General features: G+C 35.8%; 2 protein-coding genes across 3 annotated transcripts in view; one reads left to right on the forward strand and one right to left on the reverse strand.

Annotated features, from left to right (window-relative positions):
* Positions 1 to 7129, forward strand: part of LOC113237196 (small integral membrane protein 14) — a 13750-nt gene extending 6621 nt beyond the window's left edge. Inside the window, exons 3-4 of the mRNA XM_026473534.1 lie at positions 999 to 1193; positions 6420 to 7129. Of these exons, the coding sequence (XP_026329319.1) occupies positions 999 to 1193; positions 6420 to 6461 (237 nt within the window). The 3' untranslated portion in view covers positions 6462 to 7129. The remainder of the gene's footprint in view (positions 1 to 998; positions 1194 to 6419) is intronic.
* A 1484-nt stretch (positions 7130 to 8613) lies between these two features.
* Positions 8614 to 20075, reverse strand: LOC113237195 (zinc finger CCHC domain-containing protein 8 homolog). 2 transcript variants are annotated; one of them, XM_026473533.1, is made up of 8 exons: positions 19962 to 20060; positions 19339 to 19901; positions 18702 to 18868; positions 16552 to 16750; positions 14638 to 14769; positions 13376 to 13559; positions 12299 to 12543; positions 8614 to 10423 (listed from the first exon to the last, which is right to left on the reverse strand). In XM_026473533.1, exons 1-8 carry the CDS (start codon positions 20002 to 20004, stop codon positions 9701 to 9703), a joined length of 2256 nt encoding a protein of 751 aa, XP_026329318.1. In that variant the 5' UTR covers positions 20005 to 20060; the 3' UTR covers positions 8614 to 9700. The 2 variants fall into 2 exon arrangements, with proteins under 2 accessions (XP_026329318.1, XP_026329317.1); XM_026473532.1 differs by having other exon boundaries at positions 19339 to 20075.
* Positions 20076 to 21573: the final 1498 nt, after the last annotated feature.

Consider the following 21573-nt stretch of genomic DNA (forward strand, 5'->3'; position numbering starts at 1 on the left):
CACACACACACACACACACACACACACACACACACACACACACACACCGCGCGCGCATACGCACGCACACTCATGCACGCAAGCACGCACATACTTCCGTGTTTGAGTCCATTTGTGTTAAATTTTTTTTCGTTAAATTTTTATGTCATACTTGTATAATAGCTGCCTAAAGTTATGAGTGTATTATGTACAATTTTACAGTCATGTCCGTGGGGTGGAGGCCTGGTGCTCCATAACACATGTTTTTTTACCTAGCTTGGACACCAGTTTCCCATTTTAGCATTGTTTAAATTTATATCTGTACAAATTGCCATTTTAGTATTTGTAAGCTATTGGGAGAAAATAAATAAATAAATAAAGATAGTGCAGGTCGTTTTTCAACTATTAACTAATTCTGTTGCTAGCTACAGACTTCTATAATGATGAAAAACAAGTACTCGATGTGGCCGATGCATATGACCTATAAAACTACTATTATTTTCTCTCATTATGATATATCTGTTTTGGTTTTTTTTAGAACAGAGATAAAAACCTAGAAGTGACCGTACTCTGCCCCCAAGTTTATCTGAGGACTAGAACTGTCTCAAGGCTGTTTCTCAATTTGTGCTAAGATAAAAAGTAGCAGTTTTTAGGCGAAATGTAATTATTGAATCACATTTTTAGGCCCGGTTTACTCAGGTGTGTGTAAATAATGTACAACAATAGCACCAATTAATAATGGTACGAATTATTGTGGCTTTTAGGTATGCATGTTACATCATTTAAGTTTTGTCTGTTTTTGCAGTAATGTAAATTCGTAAAAGGACGCATTATTCCGCGATTCCAGATCCAGGTCTCTTGATGAATTAATCGTACTCCCATCACGATAATTGAAGTTAGAAAGCGGTCATTATTCTACGTGAGCCATGCCATCCCAAAAACTTCAACTATCTTCTTTGCTAACACAAACCTATTATAAAAAAAATTAGTCAGTTTCAAAAACATGTATCGTATTCCAGCTCCGCCAAGGCCAATCCTACTGCACGGACAGCGATTGCCTGGAACAGATGCCTAGCCTTCCTGCGCCACAGTCAGCCGGGAACAGCTTCCTGTTGATGTTCCTTACTCTTGCGCTAGCTGTCGCCATGTACGCGTTTCGGCCGCGTGCGCGTGCGCAGATCATGGACGCTGACAAACCTTCGCGGAATTCGCAGGTGTGTCAATAATTAATTTTGTCTGTACCCATAAATCCGGCCGTAAATAATTATTTTTTTCTGTACCCATAAATTCGTCGAACATACAAATTTGATTTGGTATAAATTAACTCAACGAAAGTAGTACAGCCACGCACAGCAAATTATGTAACAATAAAAACATAGACGTGAGGTTCAAATAAAAAAAATGAAAATTCGAATTAATTGTCAACAAAATATTTAAAAAAAGTTACATTCCGAAATTTTTTTATTTATTTTTTTATTATTGTTTAGCCATTCCACTTTATTATTTGCGTAACACTCACGTAGTACCAACCTAATGGATGCGTTCTTCAATAGTTTGCATACGGTTGAGGGTAGAATATCGAAACTATGACTAGGACATTTTAATTATTATTCTAGATCACAGGGTTCCCTTACTAATCGTAGAGATTTGCTTTATTTATATTTTGCTAGGACATCTTCAGTAATTCACTTACAAGAACTATGGATGGTATTTGAATGTACTTTCAGCAAAATCAAGGCGTCACCAATTTAAAGTGTTCTTATTGCGTGCAGGCTATGGCCAGTAGCGACTACCTGCAGCTTGCTTATTAAATTCATATGTGTTTTTATTACCCCTTTCGAGCACAGTAACGGCATTTACCGTAAAATTAAATATTCGAATAATGACAGTATGGGATATCCCGTTTACTATATGGATCTTAAAAAAGCAACTACGGGCTTTACAGTTGGAATTCCAAGCCCTTTTTTTTATAGTTGCCGCCTACTGCTTCTCCACGGAGGAGTATCACCAACGAACTAACAAAATTAAAAGAGTTACACGCACACATTTGTGGACGTTATACACACATGTTTGATGTGCACACAAAGACGATACGGTGAAAACCGACGTGTTTGTATGTCACCTCATACGAACACGTCGGTATTCACCGTACTGTCTTTGTGTGCAAGTGTAAGGTCTATGCCTCGCCAGCGAGTGCGTTTTGTGGGTGTGTAGTTTGTTTTCGCTCTGGAACATTCTGATTGAGAACATCCTCCTTTTTTTAATAAGGGACGTAGCCACAATTTCCGTTTGCAAACAAAAACATTTTGAAAGCTTTACCGTTTCGAATTTTCAACTTTGCTGGTTATTATCAAATACGTGGTTTATTAGCCCCTATGTCTCTTTTCCTTACAATTAGCGGCGACATTATGAAAAGTTACAAGAATAAAATATATGAAATGGGCGTATATGAAAGCTGTAGTGAGCAGAGGAAGCGAAAGATGCAGGGTTTGAAATTATCAAGATTATTTATATCAATATTATTTTCTTTCATAATTATCCATGCTGATTCGTAACTTTGTCTTTTTAGTTTTTGACTAAAAAAAGACAAACAACGAGTAAACTAAATAAACACGAAAAAATCGTTGATAAAACGATTTGGTTTCAGACTTTTTGTGAGATTGACATTTGACATGTGATAAGTTTAAAGAAATTAACATTCCGACACTAGAATCACATTTGTGATAAATCTCAGTACGGAGCACTAAAAAACCGACCTCAAAAGTACGTGAAAGTACATATAATTACCAAGTTTTATTGAAATCGGTTACCGGAAAGTGCGCAAACCCGGATTCATCCCCTAGTTCGCCACTATAAGGGACGTGATACAGGAGATAATAAAAATCGGTTCTCACTACTCGAAAGTATATGGAGAGAAAAACGCCTTGAATTGGAGAATAGCAAAATCAACCATTAAAATAATTGCTCCTTATAATAAAATTTAGGCGCTATTTATAAAAATGAATCTTCATGCGTGAACAGCCACCCTTAGAGGTGGATGATTTTCTTCAAAATTAAATGGAACCACTATGTAGAGGTACCCTTTTTCGAACAAAAAACAGAACGATGAAATCGGTTCACAAATAACGGAGTTACCTGCAGGAGCAGATATTCTCAACAACTTAGAAATAAAATAGTTACATAAGGAGTCGATTCTCAATTCAGAATCAACCATACTTCAACTAGAGTAGCACCGTTCTTGGTCTTGATTTAATTATTTAGGTAGAGTTAAATGAATATGACGATTTCAAGTGTGATTTGCTTACCTATAAAATAAAGATGATTTTGAATTTGAAATTTTGGCACGTTTGGATGCGTCTCTATATAAATATAATTATCTATGATAATTATCACTTCGTACTGTGGGAAGAAGTGTGTTAGGAGCATAGCTAGTGAACGTTCATTGTCTCTGCCCGGCCTTAATGGGAGATGGACGTATGACAGTAGGACAGTATGTAGATATGCACGCAATTTCAGTTGTCTTACAGTTGAGTGCGTTACGACAAAAGTGTCAGACACGGCTTAGTAAAGAAAACGATTTGTGTTACTTGGAAAAACGATTGTGTTGTTGGCACATTTACCTATACTTACCTATTTCTGTCGTAGCAGTAAAATGTGAGCATTACTGCGTTCTAGTTTTGAAGGGTAAAGGTGTTGGTGAAATTACAGGCGCTTGAGACTTATCAACTTATGTCTCAGAGTGAACGGCGCAGTGGCAGTGCACCTCAGAACTTTGCGATTTAAAGTTCTGAGTGGCACTGCAACTGCTATGGATGATCATGTCGATTACCAACAAACACACGACTTGTTGTTACTCGGTATCATAAACAAAAAAGGGCATTTGAACTTTATCTCAGCGCTCTGTGCGAGAATAGAGGTATTTCGCGCTTTATGTCGCTTTAGTGCTAGTCGCGCCCTATCATGCTAGCCCTACAGATGGAAAGTGACGATGAGGTTGATGTCGGAACATGTACACCTATGTAATGCCTATATACATTTAGAAAACTTAACTTAGAAATAAAATAGTTACATAAGGAGTCGATTCTCAATTCTGGGGGGCTACTCTCGATATCCGTCAGACATCCGTCCGAAACAATTACTGTCAAATAAGTAATATTCGACAAAATTAAAAGACAAGCATCCAATATGAAGCTTCATTCGCATCACGCGTCTTTTCATTTGGTCAAGTATTGCTTATTTGGCAGTAATTGTTTCGGACGGATGTTGGCCGGAGATCGAGAGTAGACCCCCTGAATCAACCATACTTCAACAGGAGTACCGCCGTTCTTGGTCTTGGTTTAATTATTTCTGATTCTCCTAAAATCTGATCTAAATAGGTAATGAATGAATAGAACAATTAAACACCCACTTAATAACCACAATTCACGCAAACGAGGGTTTAAACAGGAAATACATGTACTTTATCGTGTTTTACATATGACGTAATTATATCAGCAACACTAAAAGTGTTATCGGTTTCTTTGGCGATCAATTTGTAGCAAGTAATAAAACTTGGTATTGGTGAAAAAAAAAACTCAACATTTCATGTGTAGTTCATGGTCATTAGTTAAAAAAAAATCACATGGCACTCTCAATTACGATTTTTTTATTTGACTATTAACTACGATTGTTGATACTTTTAGTTGTACATTAAATTAGCAATTTTTGACATTTTCAAAAACCCAATTCATTACAAGGATTACAATTTGTAAGTCCCATATTCACAAAAAAAATTACATTCTTCAGTAAAAACGAAACTCAGAAAAGAGGTTTGTGTAGGAAGGTGGAAATACAAGAAACTGTTATTATTTTTGCTTAAAAATTAACCACAGAGTAAAAACTAATTATTTCGAAATTTACTTTATTCGGTCATTCTAGGGTTAATTATATTCGCTGCCTAATTACCGTGCCAATTTTTATTATTTAAGTATGTAATCGTGAAATAGTATTTAAGTTAGACACAAGCAATTAACACTACACTAACTCGAATTTCCGCCGGACTTTGCGATGCCGAATTATGCCAAGATGCCAAATAATTCTGCTAATTTAAATTAAAAAATAAAATTACTTGTAGCAAAAAAAATCATTAATACATGTTCGAAAATTAAAAAGTTATCGCAAGTTTCCCTTTTATAGGCTCTGGTGAAAAGTTGCAATTTTTAAGTTAGCGCAGTGTTAATTGCTGGTGTTGTACTTGAATACTAAAAATAATAAAAATTGCCACGGACATTAGGCAGATAACACTAACCCGAGTATGACCTTATTAAGTACGATATTTCCTGCAGAATGTTACAAATTCAGAGTTATGTATAGTTCTTAGGTTTTCGCGATTGTTACACATTGGAAATGAAACCATTTTTTTGGATCTAAATAGCGTATATTTGCCGCCTGATTCTCCGTGACGATGAAGGGCCCGAAACGTTGGTTTGCAAAAACAGAATAATATCGTCGGCTAAGGATCGTATTCCAGAACTCTACTCAATGCTCAAGTCAGAGCTTGAGTATGATTAAAGCACTAGAATTCATACCCAAGTCCTTGCCATTACGGTCGTTTTCCAGTGCTTGAAATCATACTCAAGTCCTGACTTGAGCATTGAGTAGAGTTCTGGAATACGACCCTAAATCTAAAGAGTCAAAGTAAAAAAATCCAGGTAAATCTAAATAATAAACTGAATATTATAATCCAAGTAAATTCAGATTTGAAAACGTAATTTTTTTAACTACTTCTCGTTTACTGTGCTAACTTCCCTGAAGAAAACAAGGAACTAGGGGTTGCTCTTTCAAATAAACTTAAAAATCCTATGGAACACACTTTGAATCAATTGTGTGAAATCTAGAGCCATGTCGTTTTTCCATTCTATTTTATCGAACACGTAATCTTTAATTTTGTAATATGTATTAATTAAATTAATACGAGATTTATTGATAATCTTAATATATGCTCCGGAATCTTATTGTAAAAACATACAGATAGAATAAAAGAAGAGTTTAGCCCATAAAAGAAAACTTTGCCTTAGTAACACAAAATCGGTGGTACCTTGTAATTCGTTTTTTCGTTTTTGAACGGAATCCCCCTTTTCTCTTCATGCATGCTATTAATAGTATATACTAGTTATCAAATAAAGGAATAATTATACATGGTCATTTAAAATTATGTCTAGTATTTCTGTTTTTTGGGCGTACTCAAAAATTCACACCGCTGATATACTTACGAGATTTATACCTAAAAAATTGTTGCATTTGCAACCCAGAGTAGCATACCATGCGTTGGATAACAAGAATTTTCAATATCTTGTCGTAAGCATAAGCTAGTTAGTCCCTTTTGTCATTAAATAGTAGACTTTATAAATACGCACACGCTCAATAAATATGTGCATTATTATAATTTATTTACCTTTCAGGGTCCTGACGATAGCACACCGCCGGCACCGCCAAGAATTTAAACATCGATGCTCGACGATTTGGACACTTCGAATACGGATTCCAGTTATTGTATTAAATAACTAGTAGAAGGTAACAATGACAGGGCTGTAATAAGCAGCTTATTTGCGACGGTGTAACTCAAATATAGGGTAGGGAAAACGTATTGCGCACAAATGTTTATTAAAAACCAAAAATCAGAATAGTTACAAGTTTTAAAATGTTCATTTATTTGTAGAAATTATATGAAAAAGTTACATTCATTTGGGAGAAAAAAATGCCTAATAATTTAGACGACACATTTGTGCGTACTGCGAAAATGCAGTTACTGTGTCAGTTTTGAATCTCTCGAAGATCTGTAACCATTTCGTCAAAGAACATTATTAAAGAATCTTTATTATGAATTCGTTGATTATTTTATTTTATCTGTACCTGTATTAAGCGACCATTCCGTAGTTTTGTAGTAAATCGAAGATCTTGGATAGCATTCAAAGCTGTTATTATTATTATCTTATGCTTTACGAGTATTTATTTCATAAAAAATATCATGCCGCAAAGACAATACTGATTTTGCTTTACGATGTTAGGTACCGATAGTATCATTTATCTGAAATGACTAAAACAATTGTTCTCATTATAATGACGAGACTACTGTTTAAAATATGCCTTATACTAAATTCCAAAGAACACATTGTGCAATACGAATTCCACGAACTTTAAGCAAAAACAGTGGATGCAATATTACGAAAATGTGCAATTTCATTCTCTGCTACATATTTTAGACAAATAACGTGATATATTTAATGTTTAATTTATAATTTTAATTGATATATTTTGTTTTGTTTTTAGTGCACTTTGTTTTCGCTTGAAATTCACTAATAGATTAGGATCCTGGAAAGGAAAGTGTACCACCAGAAGAAATGTCACAATGCCACATTAGGTGTTGTACTATTTGACATTAAAGAGATACCTGTGCAGCACTGGAATAGGAGAACGTGTTGTCTGTTTATTTGCATGGCTCAACCCCAACCATTTGCTCCAAATGCTGTTAAAAGTGCTAGGGTATTAATGTACACGAACTACAAGGTAATCAAAAGGGGAAAGGGGTCCCTTCGATAAGAAGGCTGTTTGTATTGTATATAACCGAGTTAAATAACTTGAACGTAAGAAGTCAAGCAGACATAGAATATATTCCAATTCAGGTGTTTATCCACAAGTTATCGTAAAATCGTGTTTCTTGGGGTCCGGGTTAAGTTTTTAGTATATAATAATAATAAAATAATACCTAAAAACCATAATACATTTCATTATTATACTACATTTATCTCTGTTTAATGTTAAGCTATTAGATTCCAAACATGTACTATAAAGAAATAAATAAATTGTATCTACATAACTCATATTTTATTTACAACTTTTAAAAAATGTAAGTAACTTCACATTGATAAAAAAAATTATATAATATCTTTTATGAAAACTTTTCTACAGGATGTGTTGTAACAAAATTAAGAATTATTTATAATTGCTACTCAATTTAAAACTACAAAACAATTTTATTAAAATGTTTAAAAAGATGTATTTTACGTTAGATATCTTTAAATGCTTTCTGCAAATAGAAGTCTAAAATTAAAAGAAGGAATGAGCAATATTAATTTAAATACCTATGAGAACGGCCTTCTAAAGGCGCGTTTCACTTTATTATGCTAATAATCGATTAGGTGAATATCGACTAAGGTCCAATGCAAACGAAAGGCTTGTTGGAAAGTTGTCTGTGTTAAACAGCCAATCGACGAACTATGTGACAACAATGGCGAGCAAATGTAACTCGCAAGTACGTTACCAGTCTTGAACAAGTCCGTTCGGTGTTTCAGGAACTAGTTATCATCCAGTTTGATTTCGAAATCATAGACTTTATAGATAAGAAATAGGGTCACATCATCAACTCGAGCTACACTGCTTACAGTACCTACTATTATTATATCGTCCACAAAATTGGACAGTATCAAATGGACAACAGTAAAAAAGATACCTTGTTATGACTTAGTATTGAGTACTTTCAACAATTCCTTATTATACTTAATACAAAGTGTAACAAAAAAGTGTTCTCCTAGTCATGACTACACCTTTTCATAACACCATGTAGATGGACAAGGATAATTTTTGAACATGTCAAACCTTCCCTTTCTGTGTGTCCTAAGAAAGCTTAAAGAAGTAAAATTGCACACGTCATCAAAACGTTCACGTGTTGTAGGTACTCACTCTTTAGATAAGAAATATATATCAACCAACAAAACTTCGTTATTTTCCGTGGTGTCGTAATAACGACGTACAATTGGTTGGTAAGACACATCTATCTTTCCCTTATTGGTCGATAAAGGGTCATAACCACTTACTTAGTATCCGATCTATTTATTAGGACTTATAAGAGTATTTATACTGGTGTAGAGGGGCAGCCGCGAGCTCAATAACTCACTTTTTCAAATTGAAATTGTTGCCTTCACGGTAAAAAATGCCAATTACTGTTATACTGAATAATTCTAAAGTCATATAATACTTGTAAGTATTATTAATTATACTTACTTTAAATATGTAATAACTTTCCAAATATAATAAAATATGTTTATCGTTAACTAACTTTGTTCTTTTATTAATATATAATTCTATGTTGTTTTGGTACTTGAAGAGCCAAATGAATAAACACCAAAAATACTTAGCATTATTATGTGAATATGAGTAGAATAAAATAGTCCACACCAATTCGAAATGAGTTGAAACCTTCACTTTTCACCGATTCAGATAGTATTCAATTTGACTTTCACTGAATGAAATTATATTTTGTAAGTCTTGTAAGGCATTCTAGAAACCTTCTGTACATGTACCATAACATATTCTATGCCTTAGAACGGCTACACGCTACTGCAATGCAGTCGCATATGTTGAATCATCAAAAACGCATCACGTTTGCATTGCGATTGTAAAGCTGCTCAAGTTGCCCTTATGCGTAGACGATTAACGACTACATCACTACTGCATTCGACTTCGACTGCGACAAAATCGCTGCAGAAGCGCTGCTAAAAGTCGCGGTGTGTAACTCTTTTAACCATGCTGATAAATTAGGCATTACCCTGGAAGGCTTCTGTAGGCACACTTAGTTTCAACCACATGTTCATAAAATACCTTGTCATATTATAAAATTAAATGCTTGCATCGAAAATGTTTATAAATACATTTATCGTTTCACTAACGAAACGACAATACTAGATCATGTATCTTGTATTCTATCTACTTCGTTTTTAACCTTTTTTAATAGGTCACTAATCTGTTTGTACTTGCCTGTTGAATTCGGAAGATTCTCAAAGTTGATGACATCACAAATATCTTTAGCAAAGTTGTTATCACTTGGAAGTTTAATATACGACGACGCTATGTTCATAACTGGAGTTCCATATGAAGTTCCTTTAACAAGACCAGTTTTTGGAGCAGGTTTTGATAAGTCGGAATCACTATCTGTATCCTGAGACTTTGTACTTGCTTGTGGGGAATTGACAACCGAATCCGGTCTTAATTTGTCTGCTATTGTATCTAGTTTCTTTAGTTGCAATTCCACGTTAATAACACTGTCACTTGTCACATTGCTATCAGTCGTTTTTGACATATTGATGTCACTTTCTGTTGCCACGTTAATGTCATTATCTGCTGCGACATTATTGTCACTCTTTGTTTCTTTATTGATGTCACTACCCTTCGCTTCTGATTCTTGAGTATCCTTACCAGATTCATTCATATTGTCAGCAACAATATTGACTTGCGAATCTTGTTTCCCTATATCTGCCTCTCCAAGATCGTGAGTGTCATTTTTAGCTACGGTAGTTTCTAATGGAGGTGTGTCATTTGGTATATTATCATCAGAATCCTGTTCTATAACATCATTTTTTAAAGCGGCTAGCAATTTCTGTTTCTTATCTTCTAAATCATCAAGAGATGTCTGAAAATAAACAGTAGTTTTAATTGTGAAGATTGAAGTAATCGAAGAGACAGGTTACACAACAAAAAACAATGATTGTACTGTATTGTACAATCATTGTTTTTTCTTAGCAGCAGTATAGCACCTTGTGAAAGAGTTCGTCCAGAGCAGTACTGCCACCTTACATATTTCTGCCGCCAAGCAGTAATGTTAGCATTACTGCGTTCCCCGGTATAAAAAGGTAAGGGTGCTGGTGAAATTACAGGTACTTGGGACTTGTCAACTTGTCTCAAAGTGACGGGCGCAGTGGCAGTGCCCCTCAGATCTTTGCGATTTAAAGCTTGAGTGACACTGCAACTGTTATGGACAGGCGTGTAGCTTACCATCGGGCGCACGACTTGTTCGTCCCGTCACTTGATATTATAAAAAAAACTGTATACTTCAGTCTACTGGCGAAAGTCTGCTCTAAGGGTCGTATTCCAGAACTCTACTCAATGCTCAAGTCAGGATTTGAGCAGACTTGAGTATGATTTCAAGCACTGGAAATACGACCCTAATGGCAAGGACTTGAGTATGATTTTCAGTGCTCACTGCAATACTCAAGTCCTGACTTGAGTATTGAGTATAGTTCTGGAATAAGACCCTATGACATACATATCAAAAAGTTACTATAGGTGGTTACAACTTTAAAAAACGTATGCACTTATGCAGCTCGCGTCAGATGCAATAGCTCAAAAGCAGAAGTTGTTTATGCTTTCCGAGCATAGAAGACCATTTCAAATAAATCTGTCTTTGCAAGGTTTGTCCATGTCTATCAGCTAGCACCTTCGAGTTCTTGAATCTTAATGGAAACTTGAAATTTAGTCAATATTCTTCTCATGGCTAAACTGCTTACAAGCTGCTTAGCCTTTTTTTGAGCTTTAGCTATTTCAGAAGCGAACTTATACCCTTTAACCTTTGGATCAGATGCTACCAATTATTTAATCTGTTCTTATAAAGAGCCAAGCTGATAAATTTATTGGCAACAACGTGCTTGTAAAGGTAAAATTGCTTAAACGTCGTCGTGGTAGAGCGTGCACTGATAGTACAAATTTCCGCGCTCTCTTTTCTTTACCATTTTATTAGAATCGGCGAAAGTTTCACGGTTATAGTGGTTATAATGTAGACATAGAATAAATTCGCAATAAAACTCGTACTCTATGAAGAGTTCTCTTTTTGCAATTTCTAAAATCCCAGGAAAAACGAGACTTTCGAAACTATTTCTCACATTTGTATTGTATGTGTGGATACAAACATAATAAAAAGAATCAAAAGAAAAGACGCTGCTGGGTGGTATCATTCAACCATGAGTCGCGGGTGCCATGGACACATAGACAACCACATTTTTTTACACTTTATTTATTTAAGGGCTTTGATCATTGTTGAACATGTTAGCTCCAAGGCAAATGGCATGAGTCTTAAATGTCTCGATATATCAGAGAGTAAAAACATAAGTCTCGAAAATGCCAACAAATCGTAGAGAATTAGCGACATTGTATATTGTAATTCGCATCAAACAGTATGCTTCCAAAATACATTGGTTATGACTACATCTAAAGTGTGGAACCTTTCACCATGTTTGTACATCCTGAACAACACAACTTGAATATTTTAAAGGTAAGTCTCGTCCACATCTTCATTTTGTATCAGGTGAAATTGCGGCTAAAACATAGGCCTCTTAAATAAAAAGTATAAAATACTACTTTTCTGATAAGTATGTATACCTGTACTTCCGTTGCACTATCGGTCTGCATGTTGAACAAAAAACGCCGATGTAAAACTACACAATACATTTGTATTAAGAAAAAGGAGAAATAAGTTTCGCAATTAAATCAAAACGAAATTGGCGCTACTTACGTTATCTTCGTCTATAACAATCCAGTCACCTTCTGGAACAGGTATATCTGTTACTTTCGTCACTTCGATGACATCTATTTCGTCGTCTATTCCCTTTTTATGATGTGTTTTTCCACTTTTGTCGTCTTCTTCTTTGATAGTGTTTGTTGGTGGTGAGTCGGGAGGGGGTGGGCAGTCGGGTGGAGGGGGCGGAAGCGGCGGAACGTCATCTGGTAATGGTGGTACTGATGGGAATTCAACACATTCTGCAAAACGAGAAAATAGAAGCTAGAAATTTCGCCATTACTTTTGTTCACGTTCACGTGACACGAACAGACAACCTGACCAGACATAAATTACCACGTGACGACAATAGACTACTCAGCAGTGCACTGACCGAATAGCAATGTGCAAGACCAGCCTGCTGAGTAGACGTTTCCTTTGTTTTACATTTAAAAATTATATTGTAGATGTAGATGTATATTGTAGACACACATGTAAATAGAATTTGTATAAATAGTCTAGTTTTTAGAAATAAAAATCTCTTTGAATCCAGACATCAACGTTGTCTCATTGACGACGACTACAGCATCCTCTCACTACGGCCAATACACCTTTAGCCGTCTTTGAGTCTGTGAGATTGGCAGTGACAAAATTCACTACATGCACCACTTATCCTTCCCACCTTCCGTCTGTTACCTTAGGTCGCATGGTAACAGGTTTCCTCTTCCTATCTATATACGTATATATAGTAGCGTATGTTAGGTACGTAGAACGAAGGGTTGTTTGTGAAAGATTACAGCTTTCCCTTACCATTTCATGTGTAGCCAGCTAGCTTTAATTACACGTACAAGACGATACTCGACAGTAACACTCATATCACACCCAACAAATACTACACAAAGACAGAGATAAAGTTAGTTGGCGCTACAACTTTGTAGGACTAAAGAATTAAGTTGTTTTCCATTGATAGTAAGTAAACAGAAGTTACAAAAACTCTCAATACTGAATGTTGTAAAACTCAGTTTTGTTATAAATATTTACGCTAACCCGGTTCAATAAACAAGGCTTAAATCTATATACTGCAATACACATTACCATCTCCACTATCCAAGTCCATTTCAGATTGACCTTCCATTGCCGCGTTGTTAGACGCAGCTGACGGGAAAAACATTAACTTCTTCCGCTTATATGCTTTCATTGCGTTTGGTGCTAAATTTTGCAGCATCTCTAATTTACTGTCCAACTGTGATATGGGCGGCATTCCGTACTTATGGGCTTCCTGAAAATTAGTTTTGGAATTGTTTTTTTTTTTTTGTTGACAAAATATTTTTTTCATACGCGACAGACCTTCACTCTACCTGATGTTAAATACTGTGAAAGAAACTTAGTGCCATGTTGATACAATCTTTGTCTTTGCCCCCTCCACCCTGCATTCATACAAGATGCCTTTTCACTTTGTTTTGATTTGTAGAATTCCGTATTATACGACGGATGGAATACATGTGCTGTAGGGTTAGCTCGACAAGGCACGACTTGCGCGAGATAATGCTATTCTCGCACAGAAATCCCGTGCCTTATGTCGTTCCAGAGAAAAATTTGAACATCCATATATACGAAACATGTATTATATAGTACCAAGCTACGCCAGTGATACTATTGTCATACATCGCCACGAACAGTTACCATGCTGGACTGCCACGCAGAGTTCACGGGTTCGATTCCCGTGCCGGGAGAAATATTTGTGTGGCCTACATTTATTTCTCTTGTGAGTTTGGATGTAACTTGTGGTTGTCTATGTGTGCGTGCATGGCAACCGCGATACAAGCTATGAGTGTGTGCGTGTTAATATATTATTCAATTCAATTCAAAATATTTATTTCAGACAACAAGGATCCATTGGTGTTAATAGTAGTAAATTAAACTTATAAGCTACGTTAGTAGGAATATTATATAATATATTACTTAATTAATTAAAATCTAAAATGTCATGTACTTATGAGGCATCTCCTGCTGAATCATTATCCGTACGAGATGCCTCAGTAAAGGCGCTCTGTGGTCCTCTGCCACAACCTTCAGGGTGCTGTTGTTAGTCCCCAGAGCCTTCTAACCAACGATGCGACTTTTTTCCGCAAGACGGTATGAAAGCAAATCGTAATGGCCATAGCAAACATCCCAGAGGCGCTGCAGTACCGGTGTAGTAGGTATTATTGTTATTCACAACTAAACATTAGTTTAAAACGGAGATGCTCGAGAAGTGTATTGACATATATAGCTAATTCCACAACTTAAGCTCTTTATGTAGATTATAGGGGATTTAAAAGGACAACTTGCAAAGAAAATTCGTAAACACAACATACCTCCTTATATCTTGAGCTAGCTGGTACATTGTAACCAGGGAAGTCGAAGATCTTTTTAATGTCATAAGTGTCTTTGGAGCCTGGCTCACAGACCTCTCCATCTTCTTCGTCAGGATCTTGGATTGCCTTACCCTGGAAATGAAATTAATGTTCATGTAAACAATTGACACAATATGTATAAACCCTAGCCTGCCAGCTCATACATAAGTTACATAATTTATGCAATGTTCTTAAGTCTAACTAAATTATTTGTGACTGTAGTAGTCAATACAACAGCTGTGTCACAATTTGAAAGTGAAACAGCATTTTTTTAACATCAAGCAACGGAACCAACAAATTGTGTGCCTGTTGGTGAGCGACACGCCTATCCAAGACAATTGCAGTGCTACTCAGAGCTTTAAATCGCAAACATCTGAGGGGCACTGCCACTGCGCCCGTCACCCTGAGTCATAAGTTGACAAGTCCCAAATGCCTGTAATTTCACCAGCACGTCTACCCTTCAAAATTGCTTTACGCAGTAACACTCACATACTTCTTGGCGGCAGAAATACGTAAGGTGGCAGTACTTCCTGGAAGAACTCTTTAATAAGGAGCTCCACTGCTACTAAAAATATGTTGGAAATTGCCGAATATAATAATGTAAGTAATGATTAGAATGTGTAGGTGACCACGCTCAGTCTGAATCTAGAGAGTACCCCATACTATGAGCACCAGAGCAACAGATTTCTCTCCAAAGCACTTAGAACCACCTAGAACATCTAGACCAGCATTAATTTAGAAAAAATAATTTCAAATCAATTTCCTACTGTAAAGCAAACCTGGAATGTCCTCGTCCAACAACCACACGTAACGAGAACGGACACTCTCCGCCCCTTCCTAAGCTTTAGATATCGCACCACGCCCCGCACATTGACGGTCACATTGACTGAATTACAACAAGGCTGCCGGCGCGGCGAGCCGGTTTCGCGCTAAGACGACTTTGATATTTCAATCTAGTTTTCATTTATTCATTACGAAACTTGTACGTTAATATATAACATCATTTACATTACTATTTATAATGGTCGTGAATTGTGCTGTGCGGCTGTTTATTATCATCTAAATGGGATAAAGACCGGAGTTTCTTTCAGTAAGTAATAAAAAACTTATGTCTGAGACTCATTCAGTTATTGTTTTCTTCATTTGTTTAGTGCAGAGTAATATATAATACAGATTTATTAAATCAATACAAATAAGACGCAATAATTTCGTGAGCTTACTACCTCACGAAGATATGGCGTCTTATTAGAACCCTTGTCTACTGACAAGGGTTCTCCAATTTTCAATTCGTATTGCCGCTAAAATTACGTTGTGAATATACCTAATTATTAACTAGGTAATAATAACCTTGGACACGCAATTTCAAATACATTGGTTAGGTACCTTATTTAAAAGTATCTGTCCAAAATATAACATTTTAAGTGCTTTTAATATATATTTTTTAAACAAATCTTCAATATTATTCTAGTTAATGAATTATATGGATATAAATACCTAATGAACGTGTGTAATTATTGGGATTCTATTAGTAGAATTATAGATAACAGATTCGCGTTAGAATTTTGGCTATGTTGCCGCTCTGACCACGTAACGTAATAGAACTAGAAAGTGATGGGTAACCCTGCCACATCACGCACTCATTTGCGCGTGTGCAGATAGCTCCTTGCTGAATGTATTAGTAGTCGGTAAATAACTTTCGACTATTGTATGGAGTGTCCGGGGTGTGCTTTTGGGCACCTGACAACCTGAGGTTGTCAATTTTAAACAAATATGCCTTGAGTGGTGATTTGAAAGTAAAAAGTAATGATGGGTATATAACATACATACAGCAATGAAATGCAGTATTTTTAGGCTCATTGACATATTGATATTTACCATGGAATCAAACATAGTGATTCCTGAATGTGAGATCTTTGCATCTTCCATCCAGGCAGGTGGGTAGCCCGCCTGTCTCATGCGGTATATGAACAGCGGTAATTCATTCCTCTTGAGGTCTAACGCGTGTCGAAGCTGGCCTGAAATTCTACCAGGAACCAGATGACCATATTTCTGTTCATCTTCCACATGGTAACGGCTGGAAATAGATATACAGTATATAAAATAATAAAGAAATAAAAATTTCATAAAGGACAATTTAGAATTAAAAAATATGTGGTTTTGTCGGGTTGTTATCTACTTATACCTTTATAATTGCTGTTTTAAATATATTTTAGAAAGTGCGTAAAATAAATAATAATAAGTAGCAATAAGTGAAAAAATTTTTGTCTCTATGCCCATGACAATGACTTCTTAATATCATAACTATTTTTTTTATTTAATCAAATTGTACTTAAAAAAAATGTAACTTGTGGCAATCACTAAATGGAGTGCATTCAGCAAATGTCGCCTCCTCCTACGTAAAGTATCGTATGTCGAAATTGCCAAGTTTACAGGGGAGCGTTTTAAAGTTCTCCATTTTAATCGGCAAAGCTCGTTACTCACATAGAGTGACAATCTAATAGATCATGTAACCGATATCTACGATATTATAATACTCTAATGAAAAATTAAATGCTAAAGTCACGTGTTATGCTTATATCAGTGAATTCAGAACTTTAAAAGGCTCCCCTGTAAACTTGGCAATTTCGACATACGATAGTTTACGTTGGAGTGGTCGAATTATAATAAAAATATGTATAAGAATATAATAGAAGATGAGGGAATGAAGAATAAAGTTTCCAGCATATGTAACGTGATTTTTTCCGTCCTGTATGGGATGAGATTTATAGATATATGACAAAAAAAAAAGTGACAAGGTGCATGCAACCTTCATATCGCTAGCAAAAGATACCAGAAGAACTATTAGTCGAGCACAAGGAATGCACATGAAAATCAATGCAACAAAAACTGCAACACTACAGGAAAAAATATAACACACTGGAAAAAGAAATGCTGAAGCTAAATGGAATGTTTTCATTAAGATCAAAAGATATTGATAAAATTGGTGAACATGCAAGAAATCTCCTGCAAATAAAAAAAAAGTTATTGGGCAGATCATATCACCTGATAACCAAATGATAAGAGGTGGATCACAGAGTCACCAACTCATGGAAAAGATACCAGTCCCTAAGAGAGGTTATGAAAAATAGAGATATCCCAGCTAGTGCAAAAAAGAAAGCATTTGATAGTTACATCCTTCTATGTCTAACATACGGATGTATGGATGTCAAACCTGGTCGCTAACAAAGAAAAACACAGAAAAGCTAGAGGTTTTTTTTTTTTAAATAACGCACACATTCAACATAGCCCCGCACTAGGGAAACTCTGTGTCGCGGGTGCCATGGACACACACTTAGACAAATTACACCCAAACTCACGAGAGAAATAAATGTAAGCCATACAAACATTTCTCCCGACCCGGGAATCGAACCTGGGACCTCTGCATGGCAGTCCGGCATGGTAACCGTTCGGCCACGGAGGCAGGTATGCCAACACAGCATGGAAAGAAGAATGATGAATATGAGAAAGAAAGACAAAAATAGCATTAGATCAATTCGACGTAGAACAATAAAACAAAAATAACGTCATGTGTGTTAAGAACTACATGAGGAAATTGAAGTGGCGTTGGGCTGGACATATCTAAAGGGAGACTAGAAAATGGACCAGAGATGTAACAGAGCGGTACCCAAGAGAAGGCAAATGCAGAAGGGAAGGCAGAGGAAAAGATGATTTAAAATTGGTGGCAGGCCCATTTTGGCAATGACAGGCACGGGACAGGGAAAACTGGAGGCCAATCTCGAAAGACAAGCTGATGATGTGGACATAATTTAATTATAGGTAAATGTTGCAGATTTATTTTTAATGAATTAGTTTTGAAATATTTAAGTATTCATTTTAATTGGAATTTTATGTCTATTATTTTTAGTATTAATCCAGGTTTAAGATATTTTTAAATTTTTTAATATTAAATCTGAAACCCCCCAGAATTCACGAACTGCTGGATTTTCTTAGCTCTAAATGATACTTCACCAACAAAGCCTACTGACCCCATTTTGACCATGTTTTTTCTATTCTCATTGATTCTTGCTTGGTTCCGAGGCATCGGACAGTCTCTGAGTGGATGACTGCCACCACAGTTGAAGCAAGAAGGCCCTCGGCGTAAGACGGGTGTAGGAGATGGCTCCTTCTCAGCATCTGTTATTAGTGATGAATTCTGGAATTAAAGAAAATTTTATTTACTAGTCTTTTCTTCAAGTACATTGATTAGCTGATAACGGGGTTTTTTAATTGTTTTGCCTACATAAGGAATGTATAACAGTACATGTACTATATTTGTAACCATTGTTTCTCTCTTTTATGAACTGCCTCTCTAGTTGTGAAAGGAAAACAACCTACAAATATGTAGTAGTTTTAATTGATGTACCAATTTCAAGTGTAATTTGATTACCTCATAAATAAGGATATCAGATCTGATTTGAAACTAACAATATAATATAAATTCGAAATTTGGGTGGGTCAATGCAGCAAAAATGACACCACGGTTCAAAAAAAATTACACAATTTGGTTTTAATTGTATGACAATAATAATCAATTCATTAGAAATAAATGAGATATTTCAAATATTGTATTTTTTCTCTTCATTAACACAGTCATAGTGCTGTTATCTATGGTGTTAGACTTACGTGGCTATATCTTGGAATTTCATCAAGTTCAGTAGCAGGGGCTGTGTCCACAAAGAACAGATTGTCCTCTTCCTGCTTTTCTTCCTCATTCAGATCTTCCGGCCAAATGTCAAGTTCCAAATCTGTCTCAGTCTCGGATCCAGTCAAATTTGCCTCATCATGTAGCTTTATTAACTTCAACATAAAAGCCTTGATCTCTTCCTTACATGCCTTGGCCAGTCTTTGATCCCTAAATTTTACACTAACTATAGGTCTCCTGTTCTCACATCCCACCACCCCTAAATCACTATTGGAATTGGGTGAATCTATAACTATGTCGTCATTAAATATAATTTTATCATTAACTACGTGGTTTTCAGTCTGGTGTGGTGCTTCTGACAGGTGATTTGTGTGAGTTTTAACATGCTGTATGTCAGGTGAAGTTTTCCCTCCATTGTGGTCTTTTGTTGGGGATACGAGAATACACTCGCCCTCAGTGGAACAATCAAGATTTACAACATCTATAGTAGTATCTCCACTCGTAGTCCTACTCCAAGAGGTTAAATTACTATCGTCTAGGTCCACTCGACTTATTTTGGCTTCAGTTGCCTCCTCATCGCTGCTGATCACAACGTCGTCGTCCAATTCATAAATTATGTCGCCCACACCACCTTTTCTTTTGGACATAATGCTTAATAAATTTTATGTACATTCAACTTGTACTATGGAAAAATAGCGTGGCTTTCTGGAAAATGAAAGAAAATGCGAAAAATAAACACAAGGAACCGCGATTTCCTAAACTAATTTTGACGTTTTACTTTTTTATTGCCATTTTTTTAATTTTTTTTTTTAATTTATTAAGGCTTTGGCAAAGCCATCAGCCTAAACATGAAGTTTAAATATGTTTCTGTAAATATGGCAGCCACAAAGAGGATAGGCGATTTGAGGCGGCGTGCTAGGATTGACTCGGGATTCCTTAAAACGGGCCGATACGGGTATTTTATTTCGAGATTCGTATAATTTCGCGTTTTAATCTTAGATTAAGGCACAATAGCACTATCCTATTCCACTTTAAACTAGATTTCACAAAATAATTGAAAGTCAAAATAAAAACGACACTTTTCCCTCCAAAAGGTCCAGAGCGAATCCCATTTTTTTAATTTATAAGTTTGTTTTCATTTACACCAAAAACCGAATAAACTGTGTAATAAAGGCCTATTCGTAAGATGAGAGCTTAATGGACTTGTGGGGGATTATAATGAGACTCTCAAAAGCAGTAATATTCAGCGATTCACGCAGCGCTTTACAGGCTTTAACGCGGTTTAGACATGGGGAAAAGCATTACATTTCTATCACCGTGACTATCGTTCAAGTTAGAAAAAAAAAACAGTGACAAATCACCGTGATTTTGTCTGTCACTTACATTAGACTTGTGTCAGACCGGTCCCTATCGGGAGCTTAGAGGATGGAAAAAAATCCATAGTCTAAGATCGGGAGCGATCCTAGTTAGTTCAATCGACCGATTGAACTGAACCAGGTCGGTCTTCTAGTTCATTTAGTTCATCTAGTTCCATAATTAGTGTAGTTCGTTTTGTCCTTACTCGGACATTTAACGAACGCTCCAAACTAGTAATTTTATTCACATGAACTACTACGGACTTTTAGTATTATGAGGTCAATACTACACTGTACTAATTATTTAATACAATTTGTATGGAATCGATACTGTTTGATTTTCCTTCATATTTTACAGGTTTAAAGACTGTCATTCTTACTAAATATCCTTTTTTTTTTCAAAATAAGAATTTTAGTTAGAATGCTGTATTTAAAAATCAATATTTAGGTACAACATTACATATACTGGTACACGTAGGTTGATATTATACATACAGATATCTACCAAAAAATATTTCTTTTTTGCAAGCTTGTATATATATATGTATATAATGTAGATACGTATTAGAGACTTAAGAACAAACTGGGAACGTTCATCGTGCATCCCACTCGAACTTGTTCTAAAAGTTGTGAAAGATCGCTATTTGTCCCGCTCGCACCGTTCCTACTATATAAAAGACAGGTGAACTATCAACGCAGACAGTTCCTAGTTCGTACTGAACTAAAAAGAACGATGAACTATTAAAACTGTGCAAGACGAACTAGTCTGTAGGGAATATATTCTACAAAACTAATTGCAGCATTAGATAGATGCCAGTTGAATATTAGAGACTCCGTTTATATTCTTCAAGCCACTGTAGA

The sequence above is a fragment of the Hyposmocoma kahamanoa genome, unplaced genomic scaffold (genome assembly GCF_003589595.1).
Source record: "Hyposmocoma kahamanoa isolate Upper Pololo Valley unplaced genomic scaffold, ASM358959v1 93, whole genome shotgun sequence".
NCBI classification, from domain to species: domain Eukaryota; kingdom Metazoa; phylum Arthropoda; class Insecta; order Lepidoptera; family Cosmopterigidae; genus Hyposmocoma; species Hyposmocoma kahamanoa.

Bases quoted from the DNA above. Each gene is read 5' to 3' on its own strand.
- LOC113237195 (XM_026473532.1), bottom strand. From the start codon at position 20,004: ATGTCCAAAAGAAAAGGTGGTGTGGGCGACATAATTTATGAATTGGAC. The intron at 13,560-14,637 runs GTATGTTGTGTT...ACTAATTTTCAG, and splicing joins CTAGCTCAAGATATAAGGAG to GAAGCCCATAAGTACGGAAT. The intron at 12,544-13,375 runs GTAATGTGTATT...CTCGTTTTGCAG, and splicing joins GGACTTGGATAGTGGAGATG to AATGTGTTGAATTCCCATCA.